The 19,850-nt window shown below is 36.3% G+C and overlaps 1 protein-coding gene across 1 annotated transcript in view; it reads left to right on the top strand.

The window, feature by feature from the left end:
• Positions 1-19,628, top strand: part of PIGN (phosphatidylinositol glycan anchor biosynthesis class N) — a 119,865-nt gene extending 100,237 nt beyond the window's left edge. The window contains 1 exon segment of the mRNA XM_079109048.1: positions 17,764-19,628. Coding sequence (XP_078965174.1) covers positions 17,764-17,887 — 124 coding nt within the window. The 3' untranslated portion in view covers positions 17,888-19,628.
• Positions 19,629-19,850: the final 222 nt, after the last annotated feature.

Here is a 19,850-nt window from a genome sequence, read left to right as displayed (position 1 = left end):
GTAGACATTCATACCATCTTGGTTATTGTGAATAATGCTGCTATGAATACAGTAGTGAGACTTATTTTGGCAGAAATCTGTATCAGTTTGGCTTTAAAGAGGTGCCAAGGACATAATTTTCACATTAAAATGTGCATCACTAATTTATATTATACTAATTAACAATTTTAGATTTTTCTCTGATTGGCTTGAGCCTTATCTTACCTAGCATCTTTTTTTTTTCTTCACAGTACAAAACCTTATTGTAACTGTCAATAATAACATGTATAAAATACAAAGTACCTTTTTGTATCCATGATTTCAATTCGATTCTGCAAATATTTATTGAGTACCAACTGTGTATTAAGTATAAACTGTATGTCAGAGGAGTTGGAGATGAAAACACAGTCCTGGGCCTCAGGGAACTGACAGCTGGAGAAAGAAACATCCCTGAGCAGGCAATCTGGAGCTGTGGGAAGAGTTCTAGACCAGTTCCTTAGGTCCTGAGGGCATACAGAGTACCTTTCTCAGCCTTGCAGAGTACTGAAAGGCTTCTTAGGACTGGGGCTGTCTGAATATGGCAAGTATAAGGTTTGAAAGAGTATATTGAGTCATAGAATGGAGGGAAAACATGTACAGTGAGAGAAGATGAAGAGCAGAGAACAAAAAGTATGGAATTGGAACTGAAAGAAGTAGCCATACAGCAGGAGAAACCCAGAAGATAGTAGTATTGTGAAAATCAAAAAGTATTTCAGGAAGGAGGGAAGTCATGCAGTGTCAGGTGTTACAGAGAGATCAAGGAAAGACACGAAGGTATGCATTGGAGTAAGCAGCAGTGGTCATCGATGAACTTGGCTAGAATAGGTTCACTGGTATGATCTGGTACTAGATTTTCTATGCTGAATTAGATACACCAATTTCTGGATGAGTGCTGCAGACCAAAGATTATTGATTTTCATCTCTACCAGGACCCCAATTAAAAAAAAAAAAAAGCCAGGCCTGATTGAACACACCTGTAATCCCAGCAGCTTGGGAGGCTGAGACAGGAGGATTGTGAGTTCAAAGCCAGCCTCAGCAAAAGCAAGGGGCAAAGCAACTCAGTGACACCCTGTCTCTAAATAAAATATAAAATAGGGCTAGGGATGTGGCTCAGTGATTGAATGCCTCTGAGTTCAATCCCTGGTACCAAAAAAAGAAAAAAAAAAAAAAAAACAACGACCAAAAAAAAAAAAAAAAAATAGGAAAAGTGAAGAGAACAAGAGAAGGGATATCCACAAATATGAGTTCAATGAATTTCAGGAAAAGGATAATCAGAGAGAAGTAGCACCCCAGAATCTACAGGCAGGTATTGTGAAAGGATAGGGGAATCCAGAAGGCTTCAGGCTCAGTCACACTTGTAATGTAGAGAGAGGGGTGATAAAAGGGAACCAGAGGGGATTAACTGAATATCTGTCTATCAAATACCAAATAATGGTATCAACGGGCTCTCCATAGTCTCTCCTCTACCTCCATCACTATGCAAAAAGTGTTACAGGCATTATACTCTTAGGGGAAGACCAAAGGATAACTCTAAAGAGACTGAAAAGAAGGTCTGGGGAGAATTTCACTGCTTCGTTATATGTGCTGCCTACTCAAAATAAATCTCTTCCCCGTTCTGTCATTTATAACCTCTTCCCCTCTATATCCCAGAGAGTAAAGCACCCCTCCTGCTCATCCTAAACCATGACATAGCAATTTCTGTCACATGAATAGAATTCACTGGTAGCCATCCTGTTTCTGAATGACACCCAGAGGGAAGAGAGGCTTTCTTAAAAAGTTAAATACCCATCATCCTGTGACCTAACCATTCTATGCCTGGGTATTTATCCAAGAGAAGGAAAATCTTGTACAGGAATTTTTATAGTGTCTTTATTCATAACAGCCCAAATTCAGAAACAACCGAATTGTTCATCAGTACATGACTATGGATAAACAAATTGTGCTATATCCATATAATGGAATACTACTTACTGATAAAAGCAAATTAATGACTGGTAAACTCAACTGCATGGGTGAATCTCAGAAACCATACTGAATGAAAGAAGCCAGGTATGTAAGAGTACATAACGTATTATTACATTTGTATGAAATTCTAGAACAGGCCAGGAATAGTCACACACCTGTAATCCCAGTGGCTTGGGAAGCTGAGGCAGAAGGATTGTGATTTCAAAGCCAGCCCCAGCAACTTAGCAAGGCCCTGAGCAACAACTCCACAAGACTGTCTCTAAATAAAACATAAAAAGGGGCTACAGATAAGGCTCAGTGCTTAAACCACCTGGGTTTAATCCCCAGTACCAAATAAATAAATAAATTCTAGAACAGGCAAAATTAATCTGTGGCCACAGAAAACTGATCAATAGTTTCTGGGACTGGAGTGAGGGTAGGATTGACTGCAGAAGGGTATGTGGGAACTTTTGTGGGGGTGGAAATGTTCTATATCTTGATAGTGATGGTGGTTACATGGGTATGCCATTTGTCAGAACTCAGCTAACTGGATGCTTCAAGTAGTTCCATTTTCTCATATGTAAATGATACCTCAAAATTGATGAACAAGGACAAATAGTACTAAGATAGGTAAGTATCTAAAATTGTAATGAGTAGAGCATGAATCCTCCTCTTTCCTAGTAAATAATGTTTTAAATTGATGCTCAATAAACAGCAACATAAAGATACTAATTCATGTTAAGGAGAAAACTACCAGAAGTTCCAAAAACAAGTAGAGTGGATATTCTGAGAAGTCAGTAAGAAGGAAGGAGAGATTGTTACTTCACTTTATAGATCTTGCTCTGTTATTATTATTATTTTTGGTACTGCATGTACAACTTTGCTAAAACTTAAAGGGAAAAGGCAAAAATGGAATTGGAAGTCAGGAAGTAGAATTTTAAGTTTAAATCACTCAAGCTTAATTAGAATGGGGAAGAGAACTATAGGGCAGTGTTTGCATGGGATTACTGTCACGTTTCTATGAGGGAGATGTTATTTTCATTTCTTACTACTAGTGAGTATCAGGAATATTATAGGTGGAAGGAGTGAATGTCACTAGTTTCATCAATTTTAATTGGAGGTAGTATATAGGACCCAAATGAAGGAAATTTATTCACAGAATAGACAGAACTGCCCGCAAGGTCAGAGCAAGGTTGTGCTTGCAATAGAATCCATATACCCAACAGTTAGGTGTTTGAGATATGGGTCCTGAAAAGGCATGACAGTAACAGTTCAGAGACAAGAGAATCAGTTTATATTTGGCAAAAGGCAAAGACAGAAGCTCAACTTGAGTAGAGGTCCAGAATGTCAGTCAAAGGATTTCCGTTAGTCACGCCTCTGCCAAAAACGTTTTGTGCTACGCCATTTATAATAAGTTTCAGCACATTAGTTCATGTGATCTTCATCACAAGACAATGAAATAGATATTATCTTTCACAGTAGATCTGTTTAGTCTCTCTACTTGACAGGTGAGACATACGGAGATTATGACTTACTCATGGTCACAGGTCTTGTAAATGGTTCAACTGGTGGCTTTTTTTTTTTTTTTTTTTTTTTTTTTTTTTTTTTTGAGATAGGGTCTCACCAAGTTTCAAGGCTGGCCTTGAACTTGAGCTCCTTCTGCCTCAGCATTCCAAGTGACTGGAATTACAGGTGTGTGCCACTGTGCCTGGTGGCTCACTGGTGTTAAAGGCAGAACTTCTGTAGCTGAGGCTCTAGAATTCCAACTGCCCTTCATTGCTTCTACATAAAGAGAATTTCCCAAATGTTACATATTGCAATTTAATTCTTTTTTGTTTTGCTTTTTTTTGCGGTGCTGGGGATTGAACCCAGGGCCTTGTGCTTGCAAAGCAAGCACTCTACCAACTGAGCTACATCCCCAGCCCTTTAATTCTTTTTTAAAAGTGACTTTGTATCTAATCTTATGTTTGTGATTATTGCAAAGGAACTATTCACTGGAAAGTTTTGAATAATATAAATTTTGAATTAAAAGAGAAAGAAATATTGATAAGGAAGAAGCGAGCCAAGAATGAGGTTATCTTCGGTGAGAAAAGTATTGTTTTTGTTAAAAGTACAGAGCATGCTTGCCTTGTAAGCACAAGGCCATGGGTTCAATCCCCAGTACCACAAAAAAGAAAAGAAAAAAAAAAGTACAGAGCATGAGTCCTGTCTTCAAAGAGAAATATTGAAATGCAGGGCGTGAGGTAGAAAACAGGTTTCTGATAGGGCTTGGCTGTCACAGGGCACACGGGCCATAACAGACAGGCACTGCCCATTCTGGTACACACTGCCAGACTACATGGTAGACAGTGTTTTCTTAAGTGCATCAGAAGATGGAAACAAGTAGTGAATCTCACATTGATGCTTAAGAGGAAAGCCTTGTGACATAAAAAAGGCTTGATAGCATAGTTACAAGCTGCGGTTAAAGGAAGCTGGCAGGAGTAGTATGCTGCTAAAACCTTAAAGCTTTGTGTATGACCCAGCAGGACTTCTACTAGGGCTGTTCAGAATGGATACCCATGAACAATCCCTAACAAATTCTCCTTAGCTTCAGCATCCCCTTGGCTTACCTTAGTTACTTCTATGTTCAGGATTCAAGTAGAGAAGATTGTTTTCCATGAATGCATGACCTTTCCCCCTCTTGATTATTTACGTTTTCTTGCTTTTGTTCAACAACTGTTTCCTGAGTGGTAACTATAAGCCTGTCTTTCTCATTCTGTTTACTTAGCTCTCATTAGTTCATCCTGGGTCCATATGTTTTTGTTTCCTTTTGTCACCGGTAGTCTTTCATCCCAAAAATTAATTAGCAGATTATTTTCCTCAACAACAGAACAACTTATCTTTTCTTTTTCTCCCTCACTAATAATATACAACTTCATTTAAAAGAAAAAGAGCTGGAAATATAGAAACACGAAGAAAGAGAGAGGGGAAGAAAGGGAGAGAGGGAATGAAGAGGAAAGAAAAAGAGGGAAAAGAAGAAAAGTCTTTTGGCCTATTATTTTCCCCTCTTGCATCATTTTCCGCCCCTGTCCATTCTGGAAGTCCTATATACCTCTTTGTCCAGGAGTTACTTTATCCCCTTCACAGTTTTAATGTTGCTTGTTCAAAGATAGTCACCATTTTTCTCTTGAAACTTCTGAATTATTTTCTTTAGAAATGTCAAGTTAAGCTGTTTTAAGTAACTTAGTGCAATCATATTTATCTTTTCTTCCTTGGGATCCCCAGAAGTTTCCAGAAACTATTTGGGGGTTGAATTGTTTGGCCATAGAAAAGCGTCTACTCAAACCTGGAAGAAGCCAAATTGAGTTAAGCTTGGGAAAATTAAGGATTATCGGGAAAAGATATTAAATTGATAATAATAATAATTATGATTAGCCAGGTGTGATGGCACATACCTGCAATCCCAGCTACCCAGGAAGATCACAAGGTTGAGGTCAGCCATGGCAACTTAGCAAGATCCTGTGTCAAAACAAAAATAAATAAGTAAATAAATAATTTCAGAAAAGGCTGGGTATGTGGTTCAGTGGTAGAGTACTGCTGAGTTCAGTGGTCAGTACTGAGGGGAAAAAGTTTACAACTAAAATTTTATTTATTGGGGCTTGGGGATGTGACTCAGTGGTAGAGTACTTGCCCAGCATGGGCAAGCCCCTAGATTCAATTTCCAGTACCACACACACAAAAAATTATGTATGAGATAATAGTAGGAGTTTACTTTTTCATTAATTCTCATGACCATGATGTGGGAAAATATAATTATTTATGTTCTACAGAGGAGAAACTGATTCTGAAAGACTGTGATTGAAGTAGCATAGCTTTTTTGCATTATATATGCATTTAACATATAAATTATTTCTTGAGAAACACATATTGAGCACTTGCCATGCATGAAATATTCTCAGGCCTTCTTATGTTCCCAAAGATGAATGGGATTGCCTGCCTTGAGACTTGATATCTCTAGCATTGGAAATATGTAACTGCTTCACTGGGATATTGCATAGGAAATTCAAGCACTGAACGAAAGGTTCTGATGAATAACCTGTAAGGGACATTTTAACCCTAGAAGCATATGATTCTAACACATGGCCCTGTTTTCTGGGAGATTATGGCCAAATACAGGTAGAAAGACATAATAGCTATAGTACAAGGAGTCATGATTAGGGACCACTCCAGTTCAGCCTCCAGTGACTGAGGGAACACTGCAGGGTCTGGCACTTGAACTGACCTCTGAACAAAAGGTAGGATTTCAGTGAAGGGACTTAGAGATTGGAAAGAGTAGTTTAAGCACACAGATGGATATAAGCAAAACTATAGAGACTTAAAAAAAAAAAAGCCCAATGCATATGTATATGAGAAAAATAATTTGGATTTCAAAGATCATAGGTTTTAAATAAAGAAATTTCTTGAAAATAGCTCTTGGGAGGCTTAACATGGTGAACATTTTATACAAAATTATATCATACGTTCATTGCATATGAGTTGGGAGCCATGTTTAGATTTATTTGAGCTCTAGCATTTTAGATGGTAACTTTCATAAATGAATGATTGCCTATGAGTTAGGAGTCTTAACTACTGTATTATACAAACTTATTCCCTGGATGAGGGAAGTGAAGAATGTATGCCTCGAAATGGAGGTAATAACATGGCCAGCAGCACTGTCAGGTTCATTACAAGGTGTCCTTATGTATTTCTAGTGTCACACTTTGGCAACCAGTCTTCAGTTTTTCCTTTTTTTTTTTTTTTTTTTTGGTGATTTTTTGTTTGTTTTTGTTTTGTTTTTTGTTACCCCAAAGTCTTTATGTGGCCCCTGCACAGTTTTTTCCCAAAGTCAAACCACCCAAAGTGCAGTGATGTCAGAAGGCCCTTCACCATGTAATAGTATTTTGCACTGTTAAACAAAAACAAAAACTGAGATACATTAAACTTCAAGTTTATTAGAGCAAGAGAAAGGTTCTAGAACCAGACCACATTCTGAACTGCAATTAGTTCAGAATGCTGAGCCCTACTGCCTGTGCAGATTATATTTATAGCTGGAGAAAATGAAGTGACATACAGAAACAACCTGATTGGCTGCAGTCAGCATTTGCCTTGTATAGCATAGTGTGATGACGCTTTTTTTTTTTTTTTTTTTTTTTTTTTTTTTTTGCTTTATAGGACTTAGTTTGGTCAGTTGGCAGCCTGTGCCTGACTGAAGCTCAACTGCTGTCATTGTCTGACACTCAGCTGTTACACTCTGAGATTAGTTTGCATTTTATTTATGTGTCAAGTAAGGTTGCAGTTCACTACATATGGAGGCAGTTTGGGGACAAATTTTATCACCCTATTACAGAAACAGACTTAGGCCAAACTTGTAAGTTTGATAGCACCAAACCCAAATTGCCAGTTTTTATCCTCTTTTCCCTTGATGTTCTTTTCTTTCCTTAAAAAAAAAAAAAAAAAAAGTAGCAGAATATATATAACATAAAATTTACTTTCTTAATCATTTTTAAATGTACAGTTCAGTAATATGTTCACATTGTTGTACAACAGATCTCCATTTCTGTTTCATCTTGCATAACTGAAACTGTGCTGCTCATTAAACAGCTCCCCATTTTCCTCTCCCCCAGCAGCTGGCAACCACCATTCTGTTCTCTGCTTCTGTGAATTTGACTTCTCTAACTCCTCATATTGAGCATCTTTTCATATGCCTGTTGGACATTTGTATATCTTCTTTGGGGAAATGTCTATTCAAGTCTCTTTCCCATTTTAAAATTGGGTTAGTTGTTTTGTTGTTAAGTTTTAGGAATTCTTTATATAATCTGGATATTAGCCCTTTCTCAGATATATATTTGCAAATGTTTCCTTCATTCTGGGGCTGGGGAGAGAGCTCAGTCGGTAGAGTGCTTGCCTTGCAAGCACAAGGCCCTGGGTTCGATCCCCAGCCCCCCAAAAAAAAAACAAATCCTTCATTCTGTAGTTGCCTTTTTACTCTGTCAGTTGTGCCCTTTGGTGCACAAGTTTTTCATTTTGATGTCCAATTTATTATTTTTTGCTTTTGTTAAGTGTATTTGCTTGATGCATTTTTAAAAGAGGCATTGCAAAACTTGCATTTAACATCTAGCATGACATTCTTCCTGGCACGTGTGGCACTTCCAGTACTATTCCTTGCATTTTTTTATTAGTCATCATGGGAATAAAGCATTCATCAGAGCATAAAATATAGAAAAAAGAGAAAACACAAAGGCATGAAATGTCACCAGTCAATCAAGTGACACAGAATGGCACATTAGCACACGTAGACTGAGAATGTTTTGATGACCCTCCTCTTGGCAGTACTAGGCATAAACATGCATGTTAACTCCATGTTTCAGTACTCTAAGTGAATTATGTAAACATATTAAAATGTTCTGTAGTTAATTAATGGTATACAGAGTACAAATGCTATCAAAATACCTTGTTTTTTTTAAATAATGGAAGCTTCCCTATACACATGGTGATCATATGCCCTGGTTCACCTAGGATAGTGGTCTATACAACATTAAAGACCCAAGGTGGAGGGGGAGAGGATAAAGACCCAGCCCGTTAATAGTTACACCCTCGTGAGTCTCCTTCCCAGTGCCTCGGCATCGGAGCCCTAACTCCCGCAGGCTAAATGAGGCTCTTGCTCCTCAAAAACTTCTTGAAGGCAGATACATTAAAGGACCACGGATCATAGTTCCGTTCATCAGGGTAAGGACTTTGGACTAAACTAGATAAATTTCCCACATATTCTGCAGGTCATTCCTGCTGAAATATTTCCTTGTTCTATTTCTCTTCTTTTTATTTTATCATTCTAAACATGCCCAGTTTAAGAGAAGATGATTGAAGGGACAAAATGAAATCTGAGTTGGTGAAATTAGGCTTTCTAAATGGTATTATCCCTGATGAATTCTATAATGTGAGGGGTTTTTGTGTGTGTGTGTGTGTGTGTGTTTGTTTTTGTTTTCCCCCTGCTATTTTGGCAAGTTAGAATTCTGAAATCTTTCCTTTATGTCCTATACAGCATTAATGGCATATACTGCCTGGGTGAACCACGTGGTATTGGTCTAATGGGCAGGAGTGGTTCATGCATTTTCATAAACATGTAATTTATTGCTAGGAAAAGGCTTGGATAGTGGGGAAAGGTATACTTCCAGATTAAAAAGTAGAGCACCAGATAATGGGGTTCACATGTCAAAATCTTATTATCATACTTTTTCTGCTTTTTATTTGTGAGAATGTGCTTTTAAGATTTGGGGTTTCTAATTATTCCTATGTGAAAGTATATTTGAAAAGCAGAGATGTTTCTTGTCTTGGTGCTGTTGTTATTGAACTTACTGGTGGCATTCCCAGGGTTATTTGAATTGTGCTCCTGCGGTGGTTTCCCTTCATGACATTTTAGTTCTAAGCGCCTTTGTGTTTGTGATATAGTTAATAACTGCAGCCATTTCATGCCTGTTATTCACAGGAATAGAACGTTGTCCTTTTATCCTCACTATTGTATCGCTTTATGAAAACCAAAGTGGTGAGAATCTATCCCAGAATTTTAGAGAGGAGTGGGAACTGACTAGCCCGTGAATGCAGCCTGGCATGTGTCTGGAATGTTTATAGAGTTGTTGAAATGACTGCTGTAGGTTTCCAGAATACTTTTGAGAGATTCTTCAGCTATTACTTTTTGGTTAATGAATAAGTAGTTATTTCTTTAACAATAAAGACACATTACCAAGACATGAGACAGTATATCCATTTATAGTTATAGTACTCTTTGTTTACAGTGCATCTTCAGAGCAGATTTTACCAAAATTTAATTGGGACTCTGAAAAGAATACACTGCAGTCCATATATTCAGCTGAAGCCCCAGGTTAAGTGCAGCGTTCCTCTGGAGAACCTGTGGCATCAGGTATTCGTTTAACAACCATGTGAAAAATATCCTGCCCAGGCCATAAAATTGTGTTCAGCTGACAGAGCTAATTTAGTATTTTCTTCTTTTGAGCTTTATTCTTTTTCTTCATTTATTGCAGGTCATAAACTTTACAGAGTATTGCCTTTTATATGGCATACTGAAAGTGCATTTTTAAAACTAGAGAAAAAATTCCTGTGAGGTCATATTCACAACTATAAAAACCTATATTTAAATTTATGTTCTAAATGTGTTTGTAGTGAGGTGAATAGAGTCAGGATCATCAGTTTGATTGAGCTGCAGTTTGATTTGATAGCAGTGTTCATTTGGTCTTTAATTGTTTCCTACATGCACTATTGTTATACCTTATTAAAGTACAAATGACAGCTAAAGTATTTATCATTTCTCTTTAGATATAATGAAAACTCATGATTCTGCTCACTTTTGAATGTCCTAAATATAATTATTAGAGCAATGAAATGCCTTTGTTCTTTCAATGAATATCAAGCTGTATTCAAATCAGTGGTTCTCAACCTTTTTCTGCTGCAGTACATCTGACAGATATGACCTGCTTTTATAACCCATCCCCCTGACTGAAAAGAATACAATCAAGCTTATATCATTTACTGTGTGGGCTGAAAAGACCTGCCTGGCAGTTCTGTGTGCCCCTCCACTGGTACACTGTCCTCCTCCATCACACACCTTGAGAACTGCTGACTTAAATGATGTCTGTGTAGTCGGGGGCGAGTGGAAACAGCTGAACTCATTTTAAGTTGAGACTTGCTGTTCCTTTAACTCTGCTAATGCTCAGATGACACTAAGACTTGACTGATGCAAAATATCACGCCCTGGATGCCTTACTGCTCAATGACATGATGTTGATGAGCTTTACAGCTGTTTTCTGCCAATGATGTTAGTTTAAATGAGCCAAGAGTCAATAATTTCAGGCCATTGTAAGGAGATAAGTGATCTGTGGGATGAAAATCTTTTATAGATAGACTTTCATTAAATTTGAAGATGGGTCACTTCTGGTTTTAAAAAAACATTTTTGTTAAGAGATCAAATCAGTCATAATATTTTGACCTTAAAATGGAAACAAAATTTAACAGAACAAAAATCTGCTAGCATGTAGTTTTCTCCTTCTCTTAGAAATTTTGTTGTGATATAATTTATATACCTTCAATTCATCAAGTTTAAAGTTTTAACTTCTCAAATGATTTTAAAATCATTTCAGTAATTTTGAATTTTTAGTAGTTTATTAGTCTTATATAACCATTGTTGTAATCCAGTTTTTGAACATTTTCATCACCCCAAAAATTCCCTTGATCCTGTTTAGTCTATCCCCATTCCCATACCCAGCCCTAGACAACCACTAATCAGCCTTTTTTCTTCCTTCCTTCTTTCCTTCCTTCCTTTCTTTCTTTTTTCTTTCTTTTTTTTTTTTTTTTTTTTTCTCTTTGGTACTGGAAATTAAGCCTGGGGTCTCCTGTATGTTGATGCCCATGCTCTACCACTGAGACATATATATACCCACCCACACTAAGCTTTATCTGTCCCCAGGGATTTGACAATTCATATAAGCGCCTGATTTTTTCTACTTTGTGTAATGATGGGGGGGGGGTTCGTTTATATTGTAGCTTCTATCAATACTTTGTTCCTTTTCTTTGCTAAATAGTGGTCCACTCTACTGATATTTTGTTTATCCATTCCATAATGTAGTATTTTACATTTTAGTCCTTGTAGCTTTTTTTCATCTACCTGGCTCCCAACCTCCTTGCCTCGTTTCCTCATGGACCCAACATCAGATGGAGCTTTCCTGGATTTCATCTTTTAGGCTCTCTGATGAGCATCTCACTCTTGATATAGACCTCAGTCCCTGACCTGGGAAATAAACATTTTTATAGCATGAAGTTGTGATCTTTTTAGCCAGTTTATTGAGTTGAGGATTTGGACCATGGAACTGGTACAAATTTTTAAATGTCTTGTGAGATCTGAGAAATACAGTAGTGTTGAAGATTTCTGTGGTAATTATGAAGTCAGCCTTAGAATTCTATGCCACTGATGAGAAATGAATCCTAGTCTTGCTTACAAATTTAAAGTGAGCCCAGTCAGAGCAGTTTTGAGTTTTCACAGTGATTCCTTTATCTTATTGTCTTACTGTGTGACAAGGCTTTCCGTTCATCCATTGTTCTAATGATTCCAATACCTCACTTCATGTTTTAATATCTTGTAAGACTTGTTTTACTTCATTTTAGTAGAGATTCTGTTTCTTTAAACTTTTTTTAAGCATTTAATTTTGATTATTTATGACTTATTTCAGGGAAGTCTGATATAAGTCCACATGAAATCTGCTGAGGTAATAGAAAATGAAAAAAGATTTTATTATTTATAATTTTAATTACAAATTACCCTCTTCGTATAATAAACACTAATTGAATGTCGACAGGGCCTTGCATCAGACCTTCAAGATGCAATGGGGAAAATGATAAAGTTCATGGTTCCTAGTTCCATAGGGCTTATACTTTAGGGTAGAGTTCAGCAATCTGAGGCCCTTCAGCCAAATCCAGTCCACCTCCTGTTTGTATGGCCTATAATCCTTTTTTTTTTTTTTTTTTTTTTTTTTTTGTTGTAGATGGACACAATATCTTTTTTTCATTAATTTGTTTTTATGTGATGCTGAGGATCCAACCCAGTGCCTCACATGTGCTAGGCAAGCGCTTTACCAAGAGCTTCAACCCCAGCCCCAGCCTGTAATCTTTTTTTTTAAAATACATTTTTTATTTATTTATTTTTACGTGGTGCTGAGGATTGAACCCAGTACCTCACATGTTCTAGGCAAGCTCTCCAACACTGAGCCACAGCCCTAGCCCCCCAGCCTGTAATCTTAAATATTAAAAAATCAAATATTTTATTTTGAGTAATTATAGAATCACATGAGGTTATAAGAAATAATACAGAGAGATCCTATGTAATCTTTACCTAGTATCCCCCCAATGGTAACTTCATGAAAAATTATAGTACTACATATATTTGCACATACATAATGAGATATCTTGGGGATAGAACCCAAATCTAAATACAAAATACATTTATGTTTCCTATATACCTTATACACATAGCCTGAAGGTAATTTTTAATGCACTGTTTTGACTGTGGCCTGTCACATGAGGTCATGTGTGAAATTTTCCACTTGGAGCATTATGTTAGTGCTCAAAAAGTTTCAGATTTTGGATTTTGGATTTTTGGATTAGGCAGGCTCAACCTGCGTACCATGCAAATAGTAAATAAACGCATGCGGGAGTGACTATATTCAGATGAAACAGACTTCAGAGCAAAGAAACCCTTTTGTTGATAATCAATAGAGAAATTAGACTAAAATCATCAAAGATATCAAAGAATTCAACAACTCCATCAATCAACAAGATATACTTGACAGTATAGTACGCTTGACCCAACCATAGTGGAATACATGTTCTTCTCAAGTGTCATACTCACCAAGATAGACTAAATCCTGAGTCATAAAATAATCCTCAACAAGTTTAAAAGAACTGAAATCACAGATTACCAACTCTGACTGCAATAGAATCAAACTAGAAGTAAATAACAGGAAATAGGAAAGTCTTCACTTTATTTTAAATATTTCCTCCATATACATGTCAGTATTAAAATTTTTGCTTCAACTATGAAGTAGAATTTGGAAAACTCAAGAAGACAAGGTAAGTCTTTTATTTACTCATACTTTTGCATCCTGAGTTCATTTTACCAGATTTCTTTTTATTTCTTTTTTTTTTTTTTTTTCTGTTTAGAGAACTTCCTTCAGATGTTTTTTGGCTAGATTCATAGGCAATAACTTCTCTTCATTTTCCTTCATTGGAGAATGTCTTAATTTTTCCTTCAAGGAAAAAGGATATTCTCAGTGAATTCTGGGTTGAAATTTGCCTTTCCTTCAGCACATGAAGGGGTGTACTTCCTTCTGACTTCCACATTTTCTGATGAGAAATCAACTATCATTCAAAATCTTTTCCCCCCATGGTCAGGTGTCATTTCTCTCTCACTGCTTTCAAATTCTTTTCTTGTTTTTAATTTTAAGTAGTTTGGTGTGAATTTATGTGAATTGCTTTGGGTTTATTTTGTATAAAGTTTGCAATCTATGGATATGTCTTTTGTCAAATTTTGAAAGTTTTCAGTCACTATTTCAGCCTTTTTTGCCCTCTTTTTCTTTTCCTTCTGTGACTCCAGTCTTCAGGTCATGAGGCTGTATTTGGGAGCGGGGATTGTTGTTTATTTGTTTTGCTTTTTGTCTGCTTTCTCTGTTATTGGGCTTGGTTTATAGTTTCTACTGTTTTATCTTAAAGTTTACAGATTCTTTCCTCTGTCCTTCTCAGTTCTACTCTAGCAGCTATTCATTGGGTTTTTTTATTTTTACTTTGGTTATCATATTTTTCAGTTCTAAAATCTTGATTTAATTCTTCTTCATGTCTTCTGTTTCTTTGTTGAGAATTATTGTATTCCTGACTCTCCATTAAGCCTCTTTTGACCCTACCCTGATGAGGATGGGAAGGGGCCCCATTACCGCTGATGACTTGGATCTTTGCCTGGTGTGGATGACAGTACCAGCCCTTCTCTACTCAGCCCTCTCTGCACCCCTGTGGAGGGCAGGGGAGATAGGGATTGAAGTACCCCATTACCATATTGCAAATTGCTTGGCCTTTGCTGGAACGGGTAGAGGGTGGGGCCATCAATTTTTCTGTGCTGTCTGAGGTAGTATGGTTAATATCTAATTGTTTTCCATCTTCCAGGCTCCCCTTGTCTTCTGTTGGCTAGAGAAAGAGGCTTTTGTTGTGATGGCGTTTTTGCTTTGGGGTGGGTTTTGTCTGTGCCCATTAGCATTTCTAGGTTACCTGCTTCTTTTTTCAAGCTGATATATGTGAGACAAAAAGAAAACCCACCGTGGTGGGCTCCTTGGGTTCTAGGAGCCCTAGCCAGTCTGCCACCTTCTTTCTGCCTTTCGGAGTCTTCTTGTGCTTGTTTTATATAATGTCCAAAACTTTTAATAGTACTTAGCAGGAGGAATAGGGGAAAACGCACCTACTCCATTTCCTGGAAGACAGACTTTTTAGTTCTCTACTAGCATGTTTTCCCAGCATCCATGTGCCTTGATAAACTTGAGTTACCTTACTTGGGAAGACTTTTAAAACAAGATTCATTTACCAATATACCAAATTCTGTGTAATGAAATGTCAACATGGCTCAGTTAATTTTAAGCCATCTTATTTATTTTGGCATGAGGTTTTCAACAGTATTATGTTAAAATGAATATGTGTTATTCCTATCACGTTTGATAAGGACAGTAGTCTTATGGTTTGTTTTCATTTTTAATTAAATAATTATCAGTGATTTAATTAAATAAAAAGTAAGTTCCAAATCATATTCATTCTAGGTAAAAAGAAAAAAATACACACACTAAGATAAATTTAAGTAGAAAAATTTCATGTCTAGTATCCTGTTACATTACTTTTTTTTATTCTTTTTTGACTTATTTGCATTTTCTAAAATTTTATTTTTGCCACATTTTGATTCATTGTACACAAACGGGGTACAACTTTTCATTTCTAAGGTTGAACACAATGTAGATTCACACCATTCATGTAATCATACAATACATAGGATAATGCTGTCTGTCTCAGTATACTATTTTTCCTTCCCCAACCCCCTCCCATCCCATTTTCCTCTACACCATCCAAAGTTCCTCCATTCTTCTCTTGCCCACCCCATTACATTATTTTTATAGTGAAAACAACAGTTTTAAAAAGCTTCCTTTAGTGTTAATATTTGTTCATCAACCAAGGACCTAATTTTATTGTTTTCTTTTTGGTTCAGGAGTCTACCCTAGACCAGAGCCAGATTTCTAACGTGACTGTTTCTAATCCTTGCTATTTCATTTTTCAACTCTTCCTTTTCTGTTTCACATTTACTTTACAAGGTAAACCGAGAAATTCTAAATAAAAATCTTCAGCCATTGCCTTTCCAAAGACAATCTTATCAGACTAAAACTTTACCATTGAAAAACTGTAACATTACTTTAAAGAAAAAAAATTGCACTGAGTAGAAAGCCCTTTTTTCCTGGCCTTGAGAGCCTATGAATGAACAAAGATCTGACAGCCTGCTAAAGCTGACCTAAATCCAGCAATTTGGCACCGTGGGGACTGTTCAGCTATGGAGTTGAAGTGATTGGGAAGGCAGGAGGGAAAAGTTTTTCTCCCATTTGTTCGGGGTAGATGAGAGGAAGGGGAAGGAAATATGACCTCCCTTCCTCACTGGTGGGTTTTAGGCCTGCTAAAATATTGTTCCCTCTGTTTGTTGACCAATGTTTTAAAACATGCAAATCCATTGTAAAGGTAAATGGTTAAATGTAACTGTGACAGCCATTGAAAAGAAATAACTTGACAGCATGCACCATCGCTTAGCGTGGACAGTACCGTACTGTGTCATTACATGAAACCTCTCCTTTACATTTGTCAGATCTGTAACCTACATTTCTTGCCATTCTTCAAAAAATTTTTAATATGTTCTATGCAGTGTATAGGTATTGTGTTTAAAAAGAAAAACATCACGTGCTATTGTTGATAGATAAGAATGAAGTAATTCTAATAGTATCATACTTCTTTTTCTAGCTACTGTCTGGGAGACAGTAGCTTTTGATTATGAGTTTAACAAAGAGATGTGGCCTTTTTCCCTTTGTTAAGATTCCTTGACTAAAATTTGAGCATGGGTAGTGGTTTTATTTCTTAGTGACTAGTAGTTTGGAGGGTTTTTTCCCACATTTTTTTATTGGCCCATTAGAGTTGTACATAATAATGGGATTTGTTGTTACATATTTGTACTTGCAGTGACTGGTAGTTTTAACAAAGTAGTTACAAACTTATTTCAGAGCATAAGATGGTGTGCTCTAAAACGTCAGAATATTTAACGTGGGGTCATCTTTGGGGAATCTGTGGATAGAATCCAGAGGGTTCAAGAATTTGTGGGAAAAAAATCATCTTCACTTTCCTAAAAGTTTTTGAAATTTAACCCAGATGTCTTATTGTCCTATTTATGGAATACCTAAAAATTTTAAACATGTATTGCTTATGGTAACTTCAAAATAAGTATTTATGGTTTTAGAGTTTTATTCTTTTGCAAATAGTATGTGAATGATTAGTGATAATATTCATTAAAATATTAATGACAATAAATTATATAATAAGCCCTAGATTATGATTTTCATCCTGTATTAATGTACCTATTTCACTGAAATATTCTCAATATTGAAAGCTTGAAATTTAATGGGTTAATTTCTATTGGTGTCAAAGTCAGAGGAACTCCTGATTCCAATCGCAGACATTTTTATAACATATTGTAGTTGTTACAGATATATCAAAATATGTTCATCACTATTTTAGCATAATGGTAATTTATGTTATTGGGACTTAAAATTAATATGTAATTAGTATGCATTATTAATGTTTAATAAACATTACCAAGAAAATACATACAGTACTCATTACTATATAACAAATATAAACTTCAAAAAAAATTTTGGTCTCTATTTTGAAATCATTGGTACCTTTGTAATTCCTTTGTATTAATATATCCCATTTTAAAAACTTTTTAGGGGGCTGGAGCTGTAGTCCAGTGGCAGAGGGCTTGCCTAGCACCCGTGAGGCACTGGGTTTGATCCTTAGCACCACATTAAAATAAGCAAATAAAATAAAGGCATGCTGTCCATCTACAACTACAAAAAAAATTTTTTTAATGTTTTTAGGAATCTTGTGCTCTTCCTCATGCATTCTTTTCTCTGACTGTAACATGTTTTTCTCCTTTTGCAGCATTAGCCACTATGTGATTGTCATGTCCATGACCATCTTTCTGGTGTTTCTCAATGGCCTAGCACAGCTGCTCACAACAAAGAAACTCAAACTGTATGGCAAACCCAAAAGCCATCTCATATGATGTTATGGAAACCGTCATTTAGCATCTGGATCCTGTCTCTCCAGCTCATCTAAAATCCCATTAAGGATTCAATAGGAAAATGAATTTTGATGCATTATATATTGTTCTATAGAGAAAATAATATTTTGAATTCTGAATTTATAGGATATCTAGGATAAAGACGATCCTTTTTTTTTTTTCTTTTGTGATTTTTTTTTAGTACTTTTAAATAGTAATTCTATCTGTAGAAAAGCATTCTCCATTTTCATTTTGTTTTCTTTTTGCTGGCTGCTCTTCTCAGTGATGTTTCAGAGCACTTGGAACAATCTGATTGGCAAGATACTGCACCCCTGTGCCAGAAGAAGAACATGAGGCAGTACTGGTGTGGCATCCAAAATCACTGGTGTGACTGAACTTAAAGGAATCACCACATGGCACTGTAAATATTTATCAGCTCTCAGGCACTGGTTTTGTAGTAGTTCTACCTGCTCAATAATATCACTTGTAAGACAGGGTATCTTACTTCAAATTCACTAAAACTCCACAAGAAAAATATTTGCAGGTTCTTGTCATTTTTCTTCAGTATGCAGTGTACTATCTTAAGCTTAGTGCTATTACCAGGAATTTCATCATCAATAGCTAGATGCAAGTTTAACCTTGACATTTTTTCCCCCCATTTCTAGATTATCATGGAATTTCTGGGGATTGAAAAGTAGAAATGCTTAGTATTTGTGTCCTTTCTGTTAAGAAAATAAACGGAAGAGTTTTTAATTGTAGATCCAACGTCTGTTACCCATATAGGTTTTTTTCATATCTTGTTTCAACAGGATTTTTCAAATCAGTGGTTAAAACTTTCTGACAATATCATAAGAATTCTTGTTAACACTGTTATTCTTCTGGTTGTGAGTTTCTAACCCAAGGGCGTAAGTCATCTCATTAAATTTAGATTTCCATTCGTAAAGCAATTCTAATGGACAAAATATTTTGAGAGTAATTTTTTATTTAGTTTTTTCATAACGTGACCTTTACATGTTGCTGAAGAGTTGGCCTTTTGCCCATGGTATGCCAGAAGCATTTGGCTGATGCTAAGCTTTACTGGTATATGTCCCATTTTAAAAAATTGCTTTTGAATTAAGTTATAGCATTACTAATTAATATGAATGACAAGAAAGCCCTTTACAAATTACTAGATTTTTTAAATTTGAAGGTGAGTGAATAAATACAATTTTAAAAAGCTCAAAATTCTATTTCGTAAAATATATTTTCTGTATTTCTATTTATGATGAAATGTAATTTACTTGTGATGACATGACACTGATACAGCAGTGAATGCATTCTAGTATATTAAAAGAGAGGTATTGATATTTACATAAGACCTCATGCTTCAGTCTATATAATATAAAATCAAGGTGAACAACTAAAGCTACCAGAGCAAACAATGATATTGGCAGAAACAGAATCTGAGCTTTCATATAACTTCAGAAAGTTTTATGTCAGTTGTGTTGTTTTTGTTTTTGTTTTGTGGTACTGGGGATTGAACCCAGGGGTGCTTACCACCCAGCTACATCCCCAGTCTTTTTTATTTTGAGACAGGGTCTCACTGAATTACCCAGGCTGGCCTGGGACTTGCATTCCTCTGCCTCAGTCTCGAATCTCTGGGACTACAGGTGTGTACCACTGTGCCAGCTTTTTAATCAGTTTTTTTCACTAATCAGAGAAGGTTGATTACATGAACACTTATCACTTAACTCTTTTTATATTTAGTTTTTGCCTTACAGAAAAATTAATGGATATTTTATTACAACATTGTAAAAGGTGCTTAGTGCCTTATCTTTCATTATTATGTTCTTTGAAGCCTGCTTTGTTCTTCACATTGCCTTTTGGGGTCAGTGTGAGTTGGCAGAAGGAGAAAGTGTACCCCCCGCCCCTGGCTCACCTTACTGCACTGTAATTGGACCCCTCAGACTCACTGGGGAATGGGCTT

This window comes from Sciurus vulgaris, assembly GCF_902686455.1.
Source record: "Sciurus vulgaris genome assembly, chromosome: 13".
NCBI classification, from domain to species: Eukaryota; Metazoa; Chordata; class Mammalia; order Rodentia; family Sciuridae; genus Sciurus; species Sciurus vulgaris.
This window is presented reverse-complemented; position numbering and strand designations above follow the sequence as displayed.